Here is a 16,411-nt window from a genome sequence, read left to right on the forward strand (position 1 = left end):
AAAGATCAGAGGTACTGGGTGACTGAAGCTGTAGTACAGTGTTCAGGGAGGATATTAAACCAGGAGTCGTTTCTCTGAGCACGTTGTTTCATCTAGCGCTCTCACTGTTCTTTTGTCCTCCACTGCCATATGCTTTCGTGATGAGGAGCAACTGAACATGTTTATTTTCCATTGCATTGTGCAGTTAAGGAACTTCGTTTTTTGTTCATGCCACATGCAATGATCTTCCTGCCAGTAAATAAAATGTCACATGTGCAGATGAGCATCACTTTACCGATCCATGAAGCTCACCAAAATCAGTCCAGAGAGCAGAGAGAGCAGGATCTTGAGGGAAAAAACATGATGTTGTTGGACTGAGTGCAATCTCAGCGTGAATCCGCCTCTGCTCCCCTTTTCTCCCTTGAGCACAGAGGGGAAGGTCATTCATCAAAAGTCACATATTAGTCATCCAAATGTGAGCAGCATGCGGTCGAAAATAGTGACCCAAGATGACGCTGAGATGCAGCGTGTGCAGAGGTCAACCTTTAAACGGATGACTCCGTATCGACCAAATGGCGAGGCACGGATGCGTGGAGGATGTGGGAGGGGGCAATGGTTGGTGTACCAGCGGTCTCTTCCTCCCAGTCTGACAAATGAGTACATGCCAGCTGGGTGGTCCCCACGAGACATCCAGGCTGTCTGTGGGCACAGCAGACAGGGCGGGATGATTGGCTCAGGTTTCGACTCAACTCCCTCTTCACAGAGCATCCTCCGAGGTCTCCAGCCTCAGCGTGCGGGTTGTTCAAGGCAACATATGGCTGAGAGCTGTGGCTGTTTGCATGGTGACAAATTGATGTTGTGCCTCCTTTTCCCATTCCTGTTCCTCTGACATGGCACGGTGACATGCATTTAAAGTTCAGGCTGTCAGCTTTATTTAGGTGTATTTTCACATCCAGCATCCCACGTGTGTGACATTAATATTATGACCATTAAAGTATGAGAAGATGCTGGATTTAGAGCGTGAAGCTAAAAGCTTCTGAAAAGTGCTGCAGCATTGCACGTACGACTTAAAGCTTCTTGTTTTGACATCAGGGAGTTAGATTGCAGAGCAGAATCCAGATTCTACACTCAGACAGACGCTGTATCCATCAGAATACTATAGAGACCAAAACGCGAGGGAGGCCATGTCCAAAAAGGGCTGAACTCCTCAGTCATTCATCCGAAGTGGCTGTAAAAGCTTACTTTCACATCATAATCTGTGTGCCATTTTTGCATCCAAAGCGCTAAGAGCGCCGAGCCAAAAACTTAATGTACTGCTGTGCCGATGGAGCTGATGGAGCCGACTCTTCACATTATGCATATTCCACCATCCTGCCCAGAATTCCCCCTGCAACCCTCTCCCAACCTGAGGGAGGTTTCTAAAAATGGCAGAAAGCTTAGCGTCTGTGACAGGAGACATCACGCAGGAGGATAGCGACTTTGATGAGACCTGTGCTTTTAGAGGCCTCTTTTGTTAGCAGGCAGATAAATCATCCCTCTAGCAGCCAGCTTAGACTGTATACAACCAGATAAGGTTGCCAAGGAAACCCTCCTGGAGAACCAATTTTTGGTGTTTTTTTCTGCTGTACCAGCCTACTTTATCTGTACAAACAATTAATACCTTAGCCAGGCAGAAGGGGGGGAGCTGGGGAAGTGGGAGGCAGGCACAAATCCCCAGGTGCTCAGTGCACCACCACTCTCTCCCCTCAGCTATGTGAATGAGGACATGAGGTAAAAAAAAATGCTACAAATGGATATTGGGCTGGAGGAGACAGAGATGTATGACTCATTGTACATTAATTCAATGAGAGAACAGCGCTTAGTCCATAAATCTAATCTCTGCACGTGCACTAGCACACATCACTAATGTCCTTTTAATGAATGTTTTGAATGCGCAGCCATAAAAGTGCCATTACATCCAGTCACATCCATTTGTAAAGGTGGCTGAGATTGCACTGGTATCAGTGCAGCTGCACACACCCCGATGTGCACAACTGCTGGGGAGCTATTAGGTTCCACAGGAGACTTGGACTCGCCACAGATCAATGCTCTGTGGCCCTATCTGTTACTGACATCCAATTACAGCAATGGACGTCCACTTAGCAGTGCTACTAAGTGCTTTAGTCTGGTTATTGACTACCTGTCCACAGCCTGCACGCGGTGTAGCCTTTGGCTAATAATCATCTATTGATCCATCCACATGTCAAGATCACCAGCATGTTAAGTGTATAAAGAGGATGAGGACAGTGATTGCAATAGAAAGACGTGTGTGCCTCAGCTGTAAACCAGGCGTTTCACATCATTCAGCATACTTAATTAGGAAGCAAATTTTGCACAAGTTTGATTAGTGCAGGCTTGCAATAAACGTAATTACCCACCACATTAACTAAGGGAGGAAATTGGCTGTAATTGAAAAAGCTAAGCAAATGTGAAAACAAATGACAAAGATGCCAGAGACCGAACGGCGCAACCAGGGAGCGACGATGAGTCGATGTAAGTGTCACACAGAATAGGTGGGCAGCCAGGTCTCAAACCTCTGCATGTTTATTCTGAGCTTGAACGGCATGGAGTGGAAATGGCAGGCGTAACCGCCGCCTGCCTGCTTCACTGACTAATGGCGGTTATTAAGCGGTTAGAAAGTCACCTCACCTGGTGTAAGGGGTGGAACTCAGCGACTGCCTGAAATTAATCACAATCAGAAAGCTGGACAGGAGACCGGGTCCCCAGTGAGCGCGCTGCTGGACGGGAGATAAATAAACGTTTTAGTGCTCAGAGAAACAAAAAACGACAACAGCCAAGCATTTCTTGTTTCATGGACTTTTATTATTCAAAAATAAAGCACAAATGATACACACAAAAAAGAAAAGCGGTTTCCACGCACGTGCAAACCTTAAAAGTAGATCTTCATATAGTATTAGTAGGCTGATTTCAAAGCTACTGTTAGTACGGTTAGTAATATTAGTTATTAATGTTGTGAGCACAGAGAGGGACAGTAGCAGGAGCGCCTCTCTGTGAGCTCTGTACACTTTGCCAGCAGGTGAAGGGTCTAAATAGAATCCTATAGGGGCCCACCAACAAACTCCCCTCAGCAATACATCTGCCAGCTCTCGCTCTCGCACACACAAACCTGCACACAGAAGAGTGTTTAAGTAGATCTGACAGATGTAATTTCTTTGTCTAGACAGGCCCGCATCTCACTTTTCTTGGTGTTACATCAAATCTGCAGTCCAGGGGCCAAGACTTTTCTACAGCTGTCACCTCCTCTTAGATACACACACGAAAACCTGACGCACACGCGCTCTGTACTAACCCCCTCCTAGATATAGATGTGTCAAGCACAGCAGAGCATCACAAACATCCATATAGACAGTGTCGTCTTTACATCTTTCATTTTGTTGCGATTAGATAGGGTTACTTTGACAAAATATTTATACATACAGCCGGAGCCATTTAGCTGTTTTTTTCTCTTTTCTTAAAAAGAGAAAAAAAAACAGCTGACTGAGGTTTAAAATGAAGTTTAAAAAAAAGAAGAAAATCGTGTTTTTGGAATAAAAAAATAGAAGGTTTAAGACAGTCGTAAAGGTTTTGCAAGCTGTGGGGGAATCTATGAGGTAAGTGGGTGTGGGACAACAGAAAGTACAAAACAGGCTGTGTACAGATTATTGTTCTTTGATATCGTGGCACTGGCGGCCATGCAGGGCGATGTTACTGCACACGGCGCAGTGTACCAGTGGCAGACGTGCTACAACACAACTGAACTGGGAAAACAAGGCACGATAGAAGTCATCATAACTGAGCTGTGAGGAAGTGAACGGAGGAGGAGTGTGTAAGGCTAAAACAAGGAGCACAATAAGGCGTCAGAGTGAAAAGAAACACTTTTCCCCGCTAAATTACTACTTTTTATCTTGGAAAATAGAAAATAGAAGATGAGATTTTTGGTCTTCCAAATGGTGGAAGAATGGAAATTAAATAACAGACGTCATTATGGCAACTTAAACCGACCGACCGCACCAACGTTCACAGGATCCGAGAGCAAAATAAACTTGGATTGGTTATAATGTAGACAGAATATTCACCATTTGTTTCTCTGTGTGGGAACTTTCTTCATCCTGCTTTACATCATTAAAAAAAACATCTTAATTAAGCCACAAAAGGTTTCACATTAACCACACAGAGAAGGTTCATTAAGATATAGGATCCTTGTAATGCACCTCAGATACAGAGGATTGCATACGTGGCACCTCTGAGGGGGGTGAGCTACTACCGATGATAAATTAAAACTTGGTGTTTAATCCGTTCGGTACGCCTACACGTCCTTCGGGTGGTTAAAGGCCTGCGGACAGTCAAACAAAATCAGTGCCGAGTGCTCAGTGAACCTTGTTGTCCAGCTGCCTCCATTATTTCTCTGCACCTCTTCAAAGTTTTCTGGAGAAGAGTTGGGGGATGGACACTGGTTCTTTTTAAGCTCACTCAAGAAGCAACAATACACCCAATCACAAGATCTGCTCGCCTGAACCTCCCCCTCGCTGCCAGCCAATCCTGTCCACCCTCAAATCCCCAGCCAACCCCACAGTGGACAATTCAAACAACAGAAGAAGCGTTGGAAAGAAAACGGCTGACCCACATAAGCACTCGGTGCAGGGATTAAACCAGATCTGTGACTTTCCTCCTAACGAGCGTCTCTGAAGAGGTTTTACACTGAAGTTTTATCATCAGGACCAAGTGAAGACCGGATCAAACAGTTATTTAGTATTTTAAAGAAAGTAAATGAACGAGAAACTTCTCATACTGCCTTACAGACACACGCACACAGCTGTAATTTTATACATGCATGCATACAGCTGTGCAGCAGGCCATTCAGGGGCCTGGATCTGTTTTAAACATACAGTACAACTCTACAGCAACAGCCATGTATGTTTAAAAAAAACAAGAAACAGAAACAAAACAAAAAAACATGCATATATACAACAGACATTTATTTACTTTGCCGGCCTGCTTTATACCCACATTAACTGGACACTAATTTTGTCTCCTGGACTAATGTCCAGGAGACAAAATTCATGAAGGTTTTTTTTTTGTATGTTTTTGCATTTGATAAAAACTTCATTTACTCTGTTGTGTACAACTCAAATTCTCTTCTCAGCACCACAGCAGAGCCGGGTCTCCATAAGCAGAGAATATTCCCGTATGTAAATAATGAAGAGCTAAAAATCAGGCGAGTGCATCCATCCCGGCTCCATTCTTCATCAGCTTTTGTCCCACTTCCTTCTGTTCAGTCCCCTCTTTGCACAGTCCTTTCCCGTGAAGACGATGTGCTAGACGATTGAACCGTCCCTTGTCTGGGCAGGAACCATGACAGGGATGCCCCCCATGCGGCTCAGGTTGTAGCCGGCCATCTTGGCGGCGGCGGGCGGCGGCATCGGAGCCTGACTCGGAGGCCTGTCGTACTCCTCTGATGAGGGAATCTTATCGTACTGAGGCTTCAGGGCATACTCGTGCAGGTTGGAAGGCGACATGGAGCCCAGTGAGGAGCGCTGGCTGGCCACAGTGAAGCTTCGAGCAGTTGAAGCGCGACTCTTGGGAGGGGGCACATCCTCTCTGAGGGGGGGAAACAGACAGCAGCACGTTTAGACAACAAACCTGGAAACTCGTCATCGTGGACTTGGTGTCAAATACACTGAGAATGATTTTGTGATGCCCTGCAAATCAAGAGAAAGTCCACAAGTAGGAACAGCGAGGAACATAATGAATCGACTATGAGTCATTTCAAAAATGAAACATGACTTGACTCGATAACAGGGGGCAAATAATTGAAGTCAATTGGTCAGGCATTGTCTCGGAGCCTGGAGAGACTGAGCCGAGCATCCAAATACAGCTATGCCCTCGACTCCCTCTGCCACCACATTAACAGCTAATAAGCAGCAATAATCCAGTTAAATGCTCAATCAAACTGAGCCTGAGGGGCCGGCACTTGTTTAGTCCGTAGTTTCATGCTGTGGTGTTTCAGCAAATGTGCGTCTGTGTGTGCGAGACAGGACTATTGGTCTAATCCTTTGTGTCCTACAGCGTGAGCGGTGTCACATTGTGGTGTAAGACAGATTCAGTCCACAGCAGAGTGATGGTGCAGAGCCCACAGGCCGGACGAAGAGTCGGACGTCGAGGGGAGTTAGGTGGCTGTGGAGGGGGGCTGAGGGGGAGGGCGGCCGGCAGCAACACGAAACAGGATGCACAGAACAAACAAAGCTTTCAAACTGATTACCACAGCTGTTTATTTGAGGAGGGGTGAAAAAAGAAAAACGCTGAGAGATAAAAACCATTTCCACGGTTGTTGGGTGGGTGTGTGTGTGTGTGTGTGTGTGTGTGTGTGTGTGTGTGTGTGTGTGCGCGTGTGTGTGCGCCTGAGAAGATGACTACCAATCATGCTACACGCTGAGCCGACACCAATAATCACATGTTACCTATGGCATTTTTGGCGCCCACTGTAATCCAACATTACGTAACCCTGACACGCTCCACCTCTCACACCAAACACCAGACAGGAACACAAAATATTAATCCATCAGATTGGAGCTGTGTGCATCTGAGGGACAAATCTCACCTTATCTCATTGCAGATTTCCTTCTCGTACTTTTTCCTGTTACGAGCACGGCAGAAGCAGAACAGGATAATGGCGATGATGAGGAGGATCAACAGGACAGCAATTATGGATCCCGCGACGATGCCGGCAGTATTCGGGACTGGACGACACAAAGAAGGGAGAAGGTTGAAGGTGCTGGGCGTAGCAGAGTACTCATGAGTCATAACAAGCATGTCATCTTTCTTCCATTTCCTTTTAAGCTAATCAGGCACATAAAGCACATGAAACACACGTAATGTACTGAACTGAACAAAATATCGTGGTTGGCATCCATGTGATGGAAACTGTGTTTGCTGACAGCACATCTGGATCTTCAGTGAAATATAAACAAAACCATAGCGTGGTGTTTGACGATTAGAAGAACGAGTACTTCTAATTCACACATACACACACACACACACACACACACACACACACACACAGTGGCTCAGTGACATTTAACAATAGCTGCGATGGAGAAATCTGATGATCTCATAAACGAAGGCTCCACATTCCTGCATGGCAGCAACACGTCGCTCTAACATTCTGTCTTTTAAAAGCAGAATTCATCAGACTTTATGCTTGACTGATGGTTGACCTGCTGACCTGGCAATCCATTTCCTGTTATAATAACCTGGGAGGCTTTTCATGCACTCACCTTTACTTTGTATGTTGAGGAAAACTTTTCATATACTAATGACAAACGCTACAGCAACAGCAGTAATGAAGTTTTCCTACAAACACTTTTTACACTAACATTTAAAAAGAACAAACCAATAAAAACAAGAAAACAAACAAACAAAGCCCGACTTAAATGCAGCCTAAAAAAGGACAGAGTCAGTAGAATAAGTAATAGTTGTACTTTAAGCATCAGTGGAAATAAAATCAGCAACTTTTACTGAATAGCAAATAAGCACCAAAATGACGATGCAAAGTGTTTATATATAGGAATGATATCACTGACATCCTCCCCCGTGTTTAAAGGTTTATAGACTATCCTATAACTTCAGAGGAGGAAGAATGACATCAAATTATGTTATAAATACATTTTAATGACCTGTTTTCTCTTAAACAAATAGCACGTCGTCATTTTCACCATCTAAAAGATTCCAACAAGGTCTGTGTTGATTTTTCCTCCTTTTTCCTTTTTAACAGTTACTGATGACCACTGCGGTTTATACTGTTAAGGTCAGGGCTGGGAACTCTGTGTCCTGCAGGTTTTAGATCTCACCCTGAGTCAGCACACCTGAATCAAATGTTTTCATTGGCAGGCCTCTGGAGAACTTCAAGACATGCTGAGGAGGTTGTATAGCCGTTTAAATCAGCTGTGTTGGATCAAGGACACGTCTAAAACCTGCAGGACACCGGCCCTCGAGGCCTGGAGTTCCCCACCCCTGATGTAGGTATAAACTCTGTCCTAAAAGCGAGGGCAGCTCATTGTTTGCACGGGGTTATAACCTTTTAAACTTCTACTCCGACTATTCCAAACCTGATCGTTAAACACCAGAATACAGAAAGGTCTAAATGTGAAATGGACTGAATAGACACTAATTAAGATGGTTGGGTACTTACTAGGTGTCACGCTGAGATCGAGCACACACTGCTCTGCGCCAACGCGATTGGTAGCGGTGCAGCGATACGTGCCAGATGCACTGGCAGATGCATTCTTCACGCTGACTGTGCCTGACACAGGATCTAAACAAAAAAAACACAAACACAGTGAAAAGATGACAGAGTTAAACACAAACAGTTATGTGCAGGACCTTTAAACAGTTTTCGACCTTGTAAAAGCTGCATTACCCAGCACTGAGGAGGCGGGCAGCACTTTGCTGCCAGTAGTCTTCTCCCAGCTGTATGTCATGGGTTTGCTTCCCGCATCAGATGTGCACCTCAGCACAACGTCTTTGCCTTCATGTGAGGAGCCCTCAGTGTAGCATCTGGGCTTGGACGGCTTCTCTGTGGAGAGTAAAGAGGCAGAGGGAAGCCATTTAGAGGGGCGGCACATCCAGGTGGTCACACTGGCACAGAATAACACACCTGCCTACAACCCAGTGATTTTCCAATCTTACAGTGTGCGTCTGTGTATTGTGTAGCTCTAAAGTTGAGTTTCCTTCCTTACTCAAAGCAGCGCTCATCTGACAAATTAGAGCAGTAATCAGAGTAATTGATACAGCTGTTGTTATTAAGAGCTGTCACTCAGGATAATGGAGTAGAAGAAGGGCGCTGCATCAGTGGACACGCAAGCACACGTGTGCTCTCGTTCAGTCGGGGTGTTGGTAAGAGATGAGACGGATTCAAAAACAAGCCCAGACACACGGTGAGTGAGGGCAGGGAGAGAAAGGGAGAGTGACGGGTAATATTTGGACAGAGGAAATCTAAGGCCACAGACTGTGCTCTGTGTTCACTGTCAGAAAGCTGACTTCATGGTGCTGTAACAACAAAACCCTGGAGTGGGGCTCTACAGATCTGAACCAGGTGTCAGGCGGGAAGGGAGGAGCTTAGCAGGCATAACCATAAGGATTAACAGTACACTGACAGCACTGAGTGCACCTTCCAATCTAATAAACACACAGGGCGAGGTTAGAGGGGGTAAAACAGAAAGCAGGAGAGCACCAATGAAGCAGGTGCTAATGGACAGATGGTAGAGTGATGGAGGCCAAGGCTGCGTGGCTCCCAAGTCTCTGGCCTGCACTTTGCTGCAGTTGTGTTTCACCTAGACACACATTGGCTCACCACACACACACACACACACACACACACACACACACAGTAAATGTCAGTGAGTTATGACATTTTTAAAAGCGTCTTTTAAAGGTGAAAGTCAAGTCGACACATCTGAGCGTTGAAACGCACAGCTCCTCTTTTTTTAGGGCTTCTGTCCTTTGAGTGGATTTATTCTTCTGAATGATGAGGTCAGAAGGAGACCGGCTGGAAGAGCGCAGAGACAACGCGATACAGACAACCCTACAGTGTTAAATGAAGAGATTCATTACGTGCACAAGGCTTTTTGTCATGCGTGGAAAAGAAAAAAATAGATCTTGGTATGCATTACAGACAGGAGATGCACCGCTTCACAAATAACTGATGTCTAACTGTGGAACCGTAAAGTGAAATATAAGTGACTCGCAGGCCAGGCAGACTGAATTAATGAGATTGGCTGTTGAGCTTTGAGCTGGATGTGATGAGGATTGTCTGAACACGGGCAGGGCCGAGTGATTGGCTGCTGAGAGCGTAGGCGGGGCCTAGTCAGAAACAGTTGTTAGAGATGCTGACGTGCAGCACTGAACTGCAGGTGGGTACTCTCCTCCTGTTAACTTCAATGTCCTGCTGCAACCAGAGGAGAATACACAACAAGGCATGCTACCCTGTGCACAGCACCTGGACACCATGTACACTGCAGGTGTCAGCATGTGTGTGCGTATGGCAGCGATCGTGATAAACCACGGCAAAAACCCGGTAAATATACTGAGGTTTGTTTATGTTCATGCACACAGACACACACATGTGCACGCCTGCCCTGCTCTTGGGGATCATCCACCTCGTGACAACATCAACCTCAAGGTAAAATGCAGAGCAGGCAAGATGTCCTCACCTGTCCTTTTAACATCCCCTACCCCTGGGGTCAACAACTAGCAGCCTGTCAGCTTCTGTAGCCTCGAGCCATCTCTCAAACACACACAAACACTCACAGCTAAAGCTATCCGGATTTCAGCCTCACTACATGTTTATTCATTAGCCGATGCCCTTATCCACAGCAGCTCAGAATGAACAAATACAGTCAAATGATCTAAATAAGGAGGATAACTAGAACACCTCGACGGCAGTGAGAGGGGTGTACGTTTCGTTAATACTTTAACAGGAGGCAGTGACTGTAACAGATCTGTAGAAACAGGTGGCAGGCTCATGCATCATATTATGCTGCTAAACAATAAGATCAACCACTGCCTGTGCTGCATGCGGCCTATGTTTCATACGGGACTGATAACTAGGCTGTTTTTTTTAAAGCACTAACCAAAATTTCAAACAAATGAGAATTTAGTATGAGAATGTAGAAGCATAGCTGGCAGGAGAAGCTATCGCAGTACATGCAGAGTCAAATGTATTAGCGCTGGCTCAAGCAGTGACTAATTTCTTCAGTTTGCCTCCCTGAAGGCCTTGTCGATGCCTCTCGAGTCAGATGCTGCCACGTTTTTTGGCCAAATTATCAGCAGCATTCATCCTTTATTAGAGCACTGCTTTGTGCTGCTGCATCACAAGTTTGCTTCTCACCAACTCGTATTTTTCTGGTTGAGCTAGTTGGTGCGGTGCGGTCACTTTTCTTCACGATATCGCGTCAGCAGGACAGGCAGCCATTTCTGGAGCTCGTCCTATCTTTAGAACAGAAACTGTGCTGATAACAGAGCTTCCACAGCAGCTAAATACACAGCTTATCCCACAACACACACACACACACACACACACACACACACACACTAGTGTTACACGTGTAGGCTGTTTTTTCCCCACATGCAAATAGCGGGCTGGTTTCGGGAGGCGATTCACTTTCAACATCATTTAGCTGCCTGACTGACCAGTGAGGCCACTGTGCGTGAGTGTGTTTGCCTCGGGACTGAATCGTCTGACTTATACAACTATGATGTGTCACCCATCTCACTCTGCGCAATAAAAACAACAGCTGAGCGCATTCACTTCCTTTCAGCCTGTTCGCCTTTTCAGTCTGATTTGTAACAGTGGAAATGATCTTTCATTAGCAATGCCATGGCGATCTCAGCTGTTAATTAAGGTTAAGTGGAAAAGCATAACTTTTCCTGAGTGACATTATAGGAAGATGGCTAATGAAATATTAATAAAACCAAAGTGAATTAAGTTTTTTTGTGAAATTTGTGCTCAAATGTACAGAGCAGGTATTAAAATGGGTAAAATACAAAAAAATATTTAAAAATGTCTGTATAATCCTTTTAGACACCATCGCGGCGAGCGTAGGGGCAGTGCTCTGCAGCCACAGGGAAGGTTATGCTCTCTTAGGAGGGAGTACATCAAAACAGCCAAAGTGGACAAAGGGCGTATGATCTGGTGCGTTTCCACAGCAGAGGCAGAATTTACCCTGTGAGGGAAAAAAGTGCTAGGACACTGCTAGCCTGATGCTAATGTGACCGTCCTACATACCCAAAACAACCAGCTGCATTTTCTTGTTGCGGACACCAGGGGCCTTCTTCACTTTGCACTGGTAGGTGCCGGTGTCCGTTGGCTTCACCGTTAGAATGTTGACTGAGGCGTCGCCATTCTTTGGATCGGGCGAATTGAAGTGGACCCGACCTTTGACGGGTGTGTCGTAGTTCTCATAGGCTCTGTCGCCCGAATACAAAATGATCTGTTTTGGAAATAAAGCAAAGGAAAGATTAACATTTAAACCTAAAAAAAAAACAAACATAAAAATAGTGCTAGAAAAAGAAAGTGAACAAAGCCCCTGAGACGAAAGTTGTTTACTTCCTGCAAGCATTGGCTTTGTTTACTGAACCAGCTGAAATGCACAGAAGCAATAAAGGACAGTCTCTTATCTCTGCGCTGCCCTTCAGCCTGCCAGCCTCTGCTGCTTTGCCCTTTCTGTGCGTAAGAAGAATGAAGGTGGAACAAACAAAGCCAGCACTGTGGAGCTAAATCAACACCTGCTGTGTCAACAAAGCTCCCAATTCTATCCAACCACTTCACCACACACATGCACACAACTGTCTGGGTCTTGAAAGCAGCAAGGAAATGCCTCGAAATAAAGGCCAGGTGGAGCTAATGAGAAGCTTTGTAGCTAGAAGTGGGCAGATAGTGGAGGGGGAAACAGAAACACACGGAAAAAGAACAGAGGGGACAAGAAACACAAACAACAATGAAAAGAATTTTCATTCTCTTTCACAGACGCTGGCATATTCTACACATTTCCATGGAGACAGTCATCAGCAGGCTTTTCTGTGCCATGATCAACAGCAGACACTCGCACAGCAATACCCCAGAGTGGAGACGAGCAGAGAGAAAACTTAACATGGCAGGAGGAGAGGAGGAATAATGAACCTATCAGAGGAAGCAGAGCACTCAAAGGAAGCACAAGGTGCAAAACAAAGAGAACGAGTCAGCGAGCTTCTAATGTGCCTACGCCGAGTCGACCTGCTGCTCAATTCCCGACTGGACGCCTGGTTTCTCGAGACAGGCGAACTCACAGTGCCCGCTGTGTTCATCTTGTACGTATTAGCCATGTAAACAGGTAATTCTGGTAAAATTCCTCTTGGCTCTCAGGGGAGGAAAACCTATCCGTCTGACTTCACTGGGGATCACAACATCAGCAGCAATAACAGAGATGAGCGAGATGAGACCACGGTGAAGAGGAAATTAAATTGCCCCGAGCTCAGCCAGACAAGAGCTCTCACTTGGGCTCAACTACTTCACAGATGGGAGTGCTTAGGCACATGCACACCTCCAGCTAAAATAAATAAAGAAATAAACTGCACAATAACCTTGAGAATTAAAAAATAAAAAAGATCATGAAACCTTAAAGGGCAAATGACTAGACGAGCTGGAGGAGGACAGAAGTGCTGCATCTCACAACAGGTAGGCTGTGTAACGATGCAATCGCCAGCTGGCCTACCATACAACGTGGATGGATCGTGCTGCAGAGGTAAGAAGAGCTCTACTGGCCAGCCCCAGTTTCATGGAGCACACGTTGAGATGAGATCATCGTCATGTGACGCTGTTGCTCGGGGAGTGAAAGAGGAAAAGCTGCAGCTCATTTGAGAGGCAAAGCACACAGCAGCAATACCTGTATTATCTAAACAACCTGCATAGCTCAAGGGGAGCCCCCTTCTGTCTCTGCACTCCCACTGAGGCTGGTAACTCGAAGTGCTGCTGCCGCCACCTTTCAGGGGACGAGCTCAAACCGATTCACGAGGTTAGCGCTCAATCTCTACCTGAAAATGTAATCAACGTCCAACAAACACATTTTTACACACAAATCCTTCAATATGCAGAAATTCCTGTTTCAATAACTTCAACAAACAAAAGGCTCTGCTGTTACACTCAAAGGCAAGGAAGCAGTTTGTGGGATAGAGCTGTGTTTTCTTTCTCCTGCTGACATCAGGTTTCATAATTGTTTTCTGTTGCTGTTGTTTTCACATTGGTGGTGAATGCTCAGTCAGGGCACGCCCTCCCTCCAGCAGCTCTGTAGCCAGGCAATGAGAGCCAAATGCAAATGACTGATACTGTAGGCATGTCTGGCATCTCACACTGAGGCCTAACAAAGCAGGATGCATTAGCTATGCTCCACCACCCTGAAAAAGACCCTGACGATATGTAGGATATGTCAAATAAAAGGCGCTGCCACTACACACATTGATGCTGAGAAAAGCTCAAACATAAAGCACAGAACAAAAAGCTTCGAATGAGGTCACTGGCATATGCCAGACATGCCATACAACCCCTTATGTATGGCATGTCTGGCCTTATGTCCTGCTCTTACAGACTAGTTCTCTATTTAAAAATATTATCTGCTTTTCCCTTTGTCCGGTCTGGATTTGCACAGCTCAGGTGAGCAAAGGTTCTGAGCATCTGGGAGCCTCTGGCTAAAAACTTTCATTGTTCCGACTGGCCCGGCAGCTTTGCTCTTAGCAGGTTGGCCTAATTCTACTGAACACTGTCACATATATTAAAATAGCAATTTGGAGTCAACACGCCACTAATTACAAAGAATTTACTGTGCGCACGACTTCATGTTGGTTAACGGCTACACAAATCTGAGCGTGTGTATATAGCGAGAAAAATCTGATAGGTCAAGGAGAACAAATATGTTCAGAGAGAGATGTCCGACTTGTCTAAATCCCTCCAAAGGTTTGGTAACATTAACACGTGCACACTGGAGCCAGCAAAATGGCCCATAATAAAGACAAACTGTGGAATCAAAGGCTTTTCGGGGATATTTGATATATTTCTGCAGCTGTATTCAGACACAAGGAAGAGGCCGTCCCAGGGAACCACAATCACACAGTTCATACAAAAACGAGACATGAGCTTTCATCATGACAATCACAGATATACCAGGAACAAAAGACAAAGTTTTTAAGCGAACGTGTATTTCCTCCCACACTCCAGCTAATGAGTCACAGCACAAACAGACTGAAAGGCAATCTGTGCAAATGAAAAGGCAAAACTCTGTGCAGTCAGTTCTACCTGACTGAGAGGAGGGCTGGTTGGGACTGCAGACAGAAACAACAGTGGGTGGAGGACAGAGATGCCTAATGATGAGGCTGTGACCCATTTATAACATTTGGCTCACAAAAAAGCCATAGGACACAAGGGAAGGAAAAAAGGGAGAGAGGGATGAAAAAGCTTTGTGACAGGTGGCAGAGCAGAGAGCCACAGGAGAGGACCGTCCCACAGTAGAAACCATCTCCAAAGGCTGTTTCAGGCACTCCGCTGGCTTCATCTGTTAAAGTGATGGCATTCTTTCATTCAGACATAGTTAATATTCCTCATGGCTTCACATTTAAACACTGAACGAGGCTGCCATTAAATGGAGGATCTCCACGTGCTGTCAGGGCTTCAGCAGCTTCCCAAGCTCTTTTCAGAGGCCCAGGGTTTACCTTTTCATAGCCCAGAGACCGTTATGAATTAAAGACAGCACACACGCGACATATTTTCATTTTAAAACACTTACCACTTGGTCGTCTTTCTGGTTGTCAGACGCCACCAAGCTCCATTCAATATCCAGTGGTCCAGAATCCTCAGAAGCCAGAGTGAACTGGCAATCCAGCTTCACGCTCTGTCCGCTGGCCACCTCTGTGGGCGTAGACGCTGAAGATGATGTGATCTGTAGACCTGAGGTCAAGCCTGGAACCAAAGAACGCCAATTAATGTCACTAACGGCAACATTTATAATAAAACAAGGACAACTACGTTTGCAAGAGCTGTTAACTGTGAGCTTGCTGACAGTTTTGGAGATGACTTTATATTGTGTTTAACATCATTTGAAAGATGGCCTAAAAATGAGAATAAAGCATGTTTTTCATAATTAGGATGGGAGTTTTTATTCTGAGGCCAAAGAGCTTAGAGTGTGTGATAAGGGTGACAGCACTAAGCTTCAGTAAAGAGAGCAAGCCTTGTGCTAAAAACACTGCATCGGAGCATAAAGGGTTAAAATTTACTGACAGAAAAACAAAAAAATAAATAAAAAACATCAAAATACATTATTTTTGCTTCACACACACACACACACACACACACACTATACATTTGCAGAATGTAAAGCAAGACTAACACAGCAGATCATAGCTTAGCTGAACGAATGGTGATAATAATAAAGACAAACTGAAGCAGGCTCTCAAGCATTTATTCTTAGAATGAATAAACATAATTTCCAGGGCGACATCATCTGGGTTAAGATTTTTTTATTCAATAAGAGATTTAAGCTCCAGCAGGAACACAGCCCATAGAGAATGGAGCTGTCACATGCTGCCTCAATGTATTAAAATCCTGACAGCTTGCCACCGTCCAACCAACGAGCAGGAGGAGAACTTCTTAAAAAAAAAAAATCATCTCAATATGTTGCTGCTAAAAAGTGCTTTAAATGTGTTACACTTAAAAATACTGCAAAATGGCATCAAACATGTAACTGAATGTATCTGCTGGGTATTTTTGTCCATAGCTACATCTGCATCTCATTTTAGCTCCTTTCATATACCAACTGACAGATGGAGCGGACTAATCTGCAGACGTATTTGGTGGAACAGCAGCCAAACCTGG

The 16,411-nt window shown here is 45.1% G+C and overlaps 1 protein-coding gene across 1 annotated transcript in view; it reads right to left on the minus strand.

Moving 5' to 3' along the window:
• Positions 1-2,819: 2,819 nt before the first annotated feature.
• Positions 2,820-16,411, minus strand: part of cxadr (CXADR Ig-like cell adhesion molecule) — a 35,729-nt gene continuing 22,137 nt past the window's right edge. The window contains exons 2-7 of the mRNA XM_003457920.4: positions 15,327-15,499; positions 11,801-12,005; positions 8,435-8,590; positions 8,207-8,329; positions 6,617-6,755; positions 2,820-5,616 (exon numbers count right to left, since the gene is read on the minus strand). Of these exons, the coding sequence (XP_003457968.1) occupies positions 5,334-5,616; positions 6,617-6,755; positions 8,207-8,329; positions 8,435-8,590; positions 11,801-12,005; positions 15,327-15,499 (1,079 nt within the window). The 3' untranslated portion in view covers positions 2,820-5,333. The remainder of the gene's footprint in view (positions 5,617-6,616; positions 6,756-8,206; positions 8,330-8,434; positions 8,591-11,800; positions 12,006-15,326; positions 15,500-16,411) is intronic.

This window comes from Oreochromis niloticus, linkage group LG10, assembly GCF_001858045.2.
Source record: "Oreochromis niloticus isolate F11D_XX linkage group LG10, O_niloticus_UMD_NMBU, whole genome shotgun sequence".
NCBI classification, from domain to species: Eukaryota; Metazoa; Chordata; class Actinopteri; order Cichliformes; family Cichlidae; genus Oreochromis; species Oreochromis niloticus.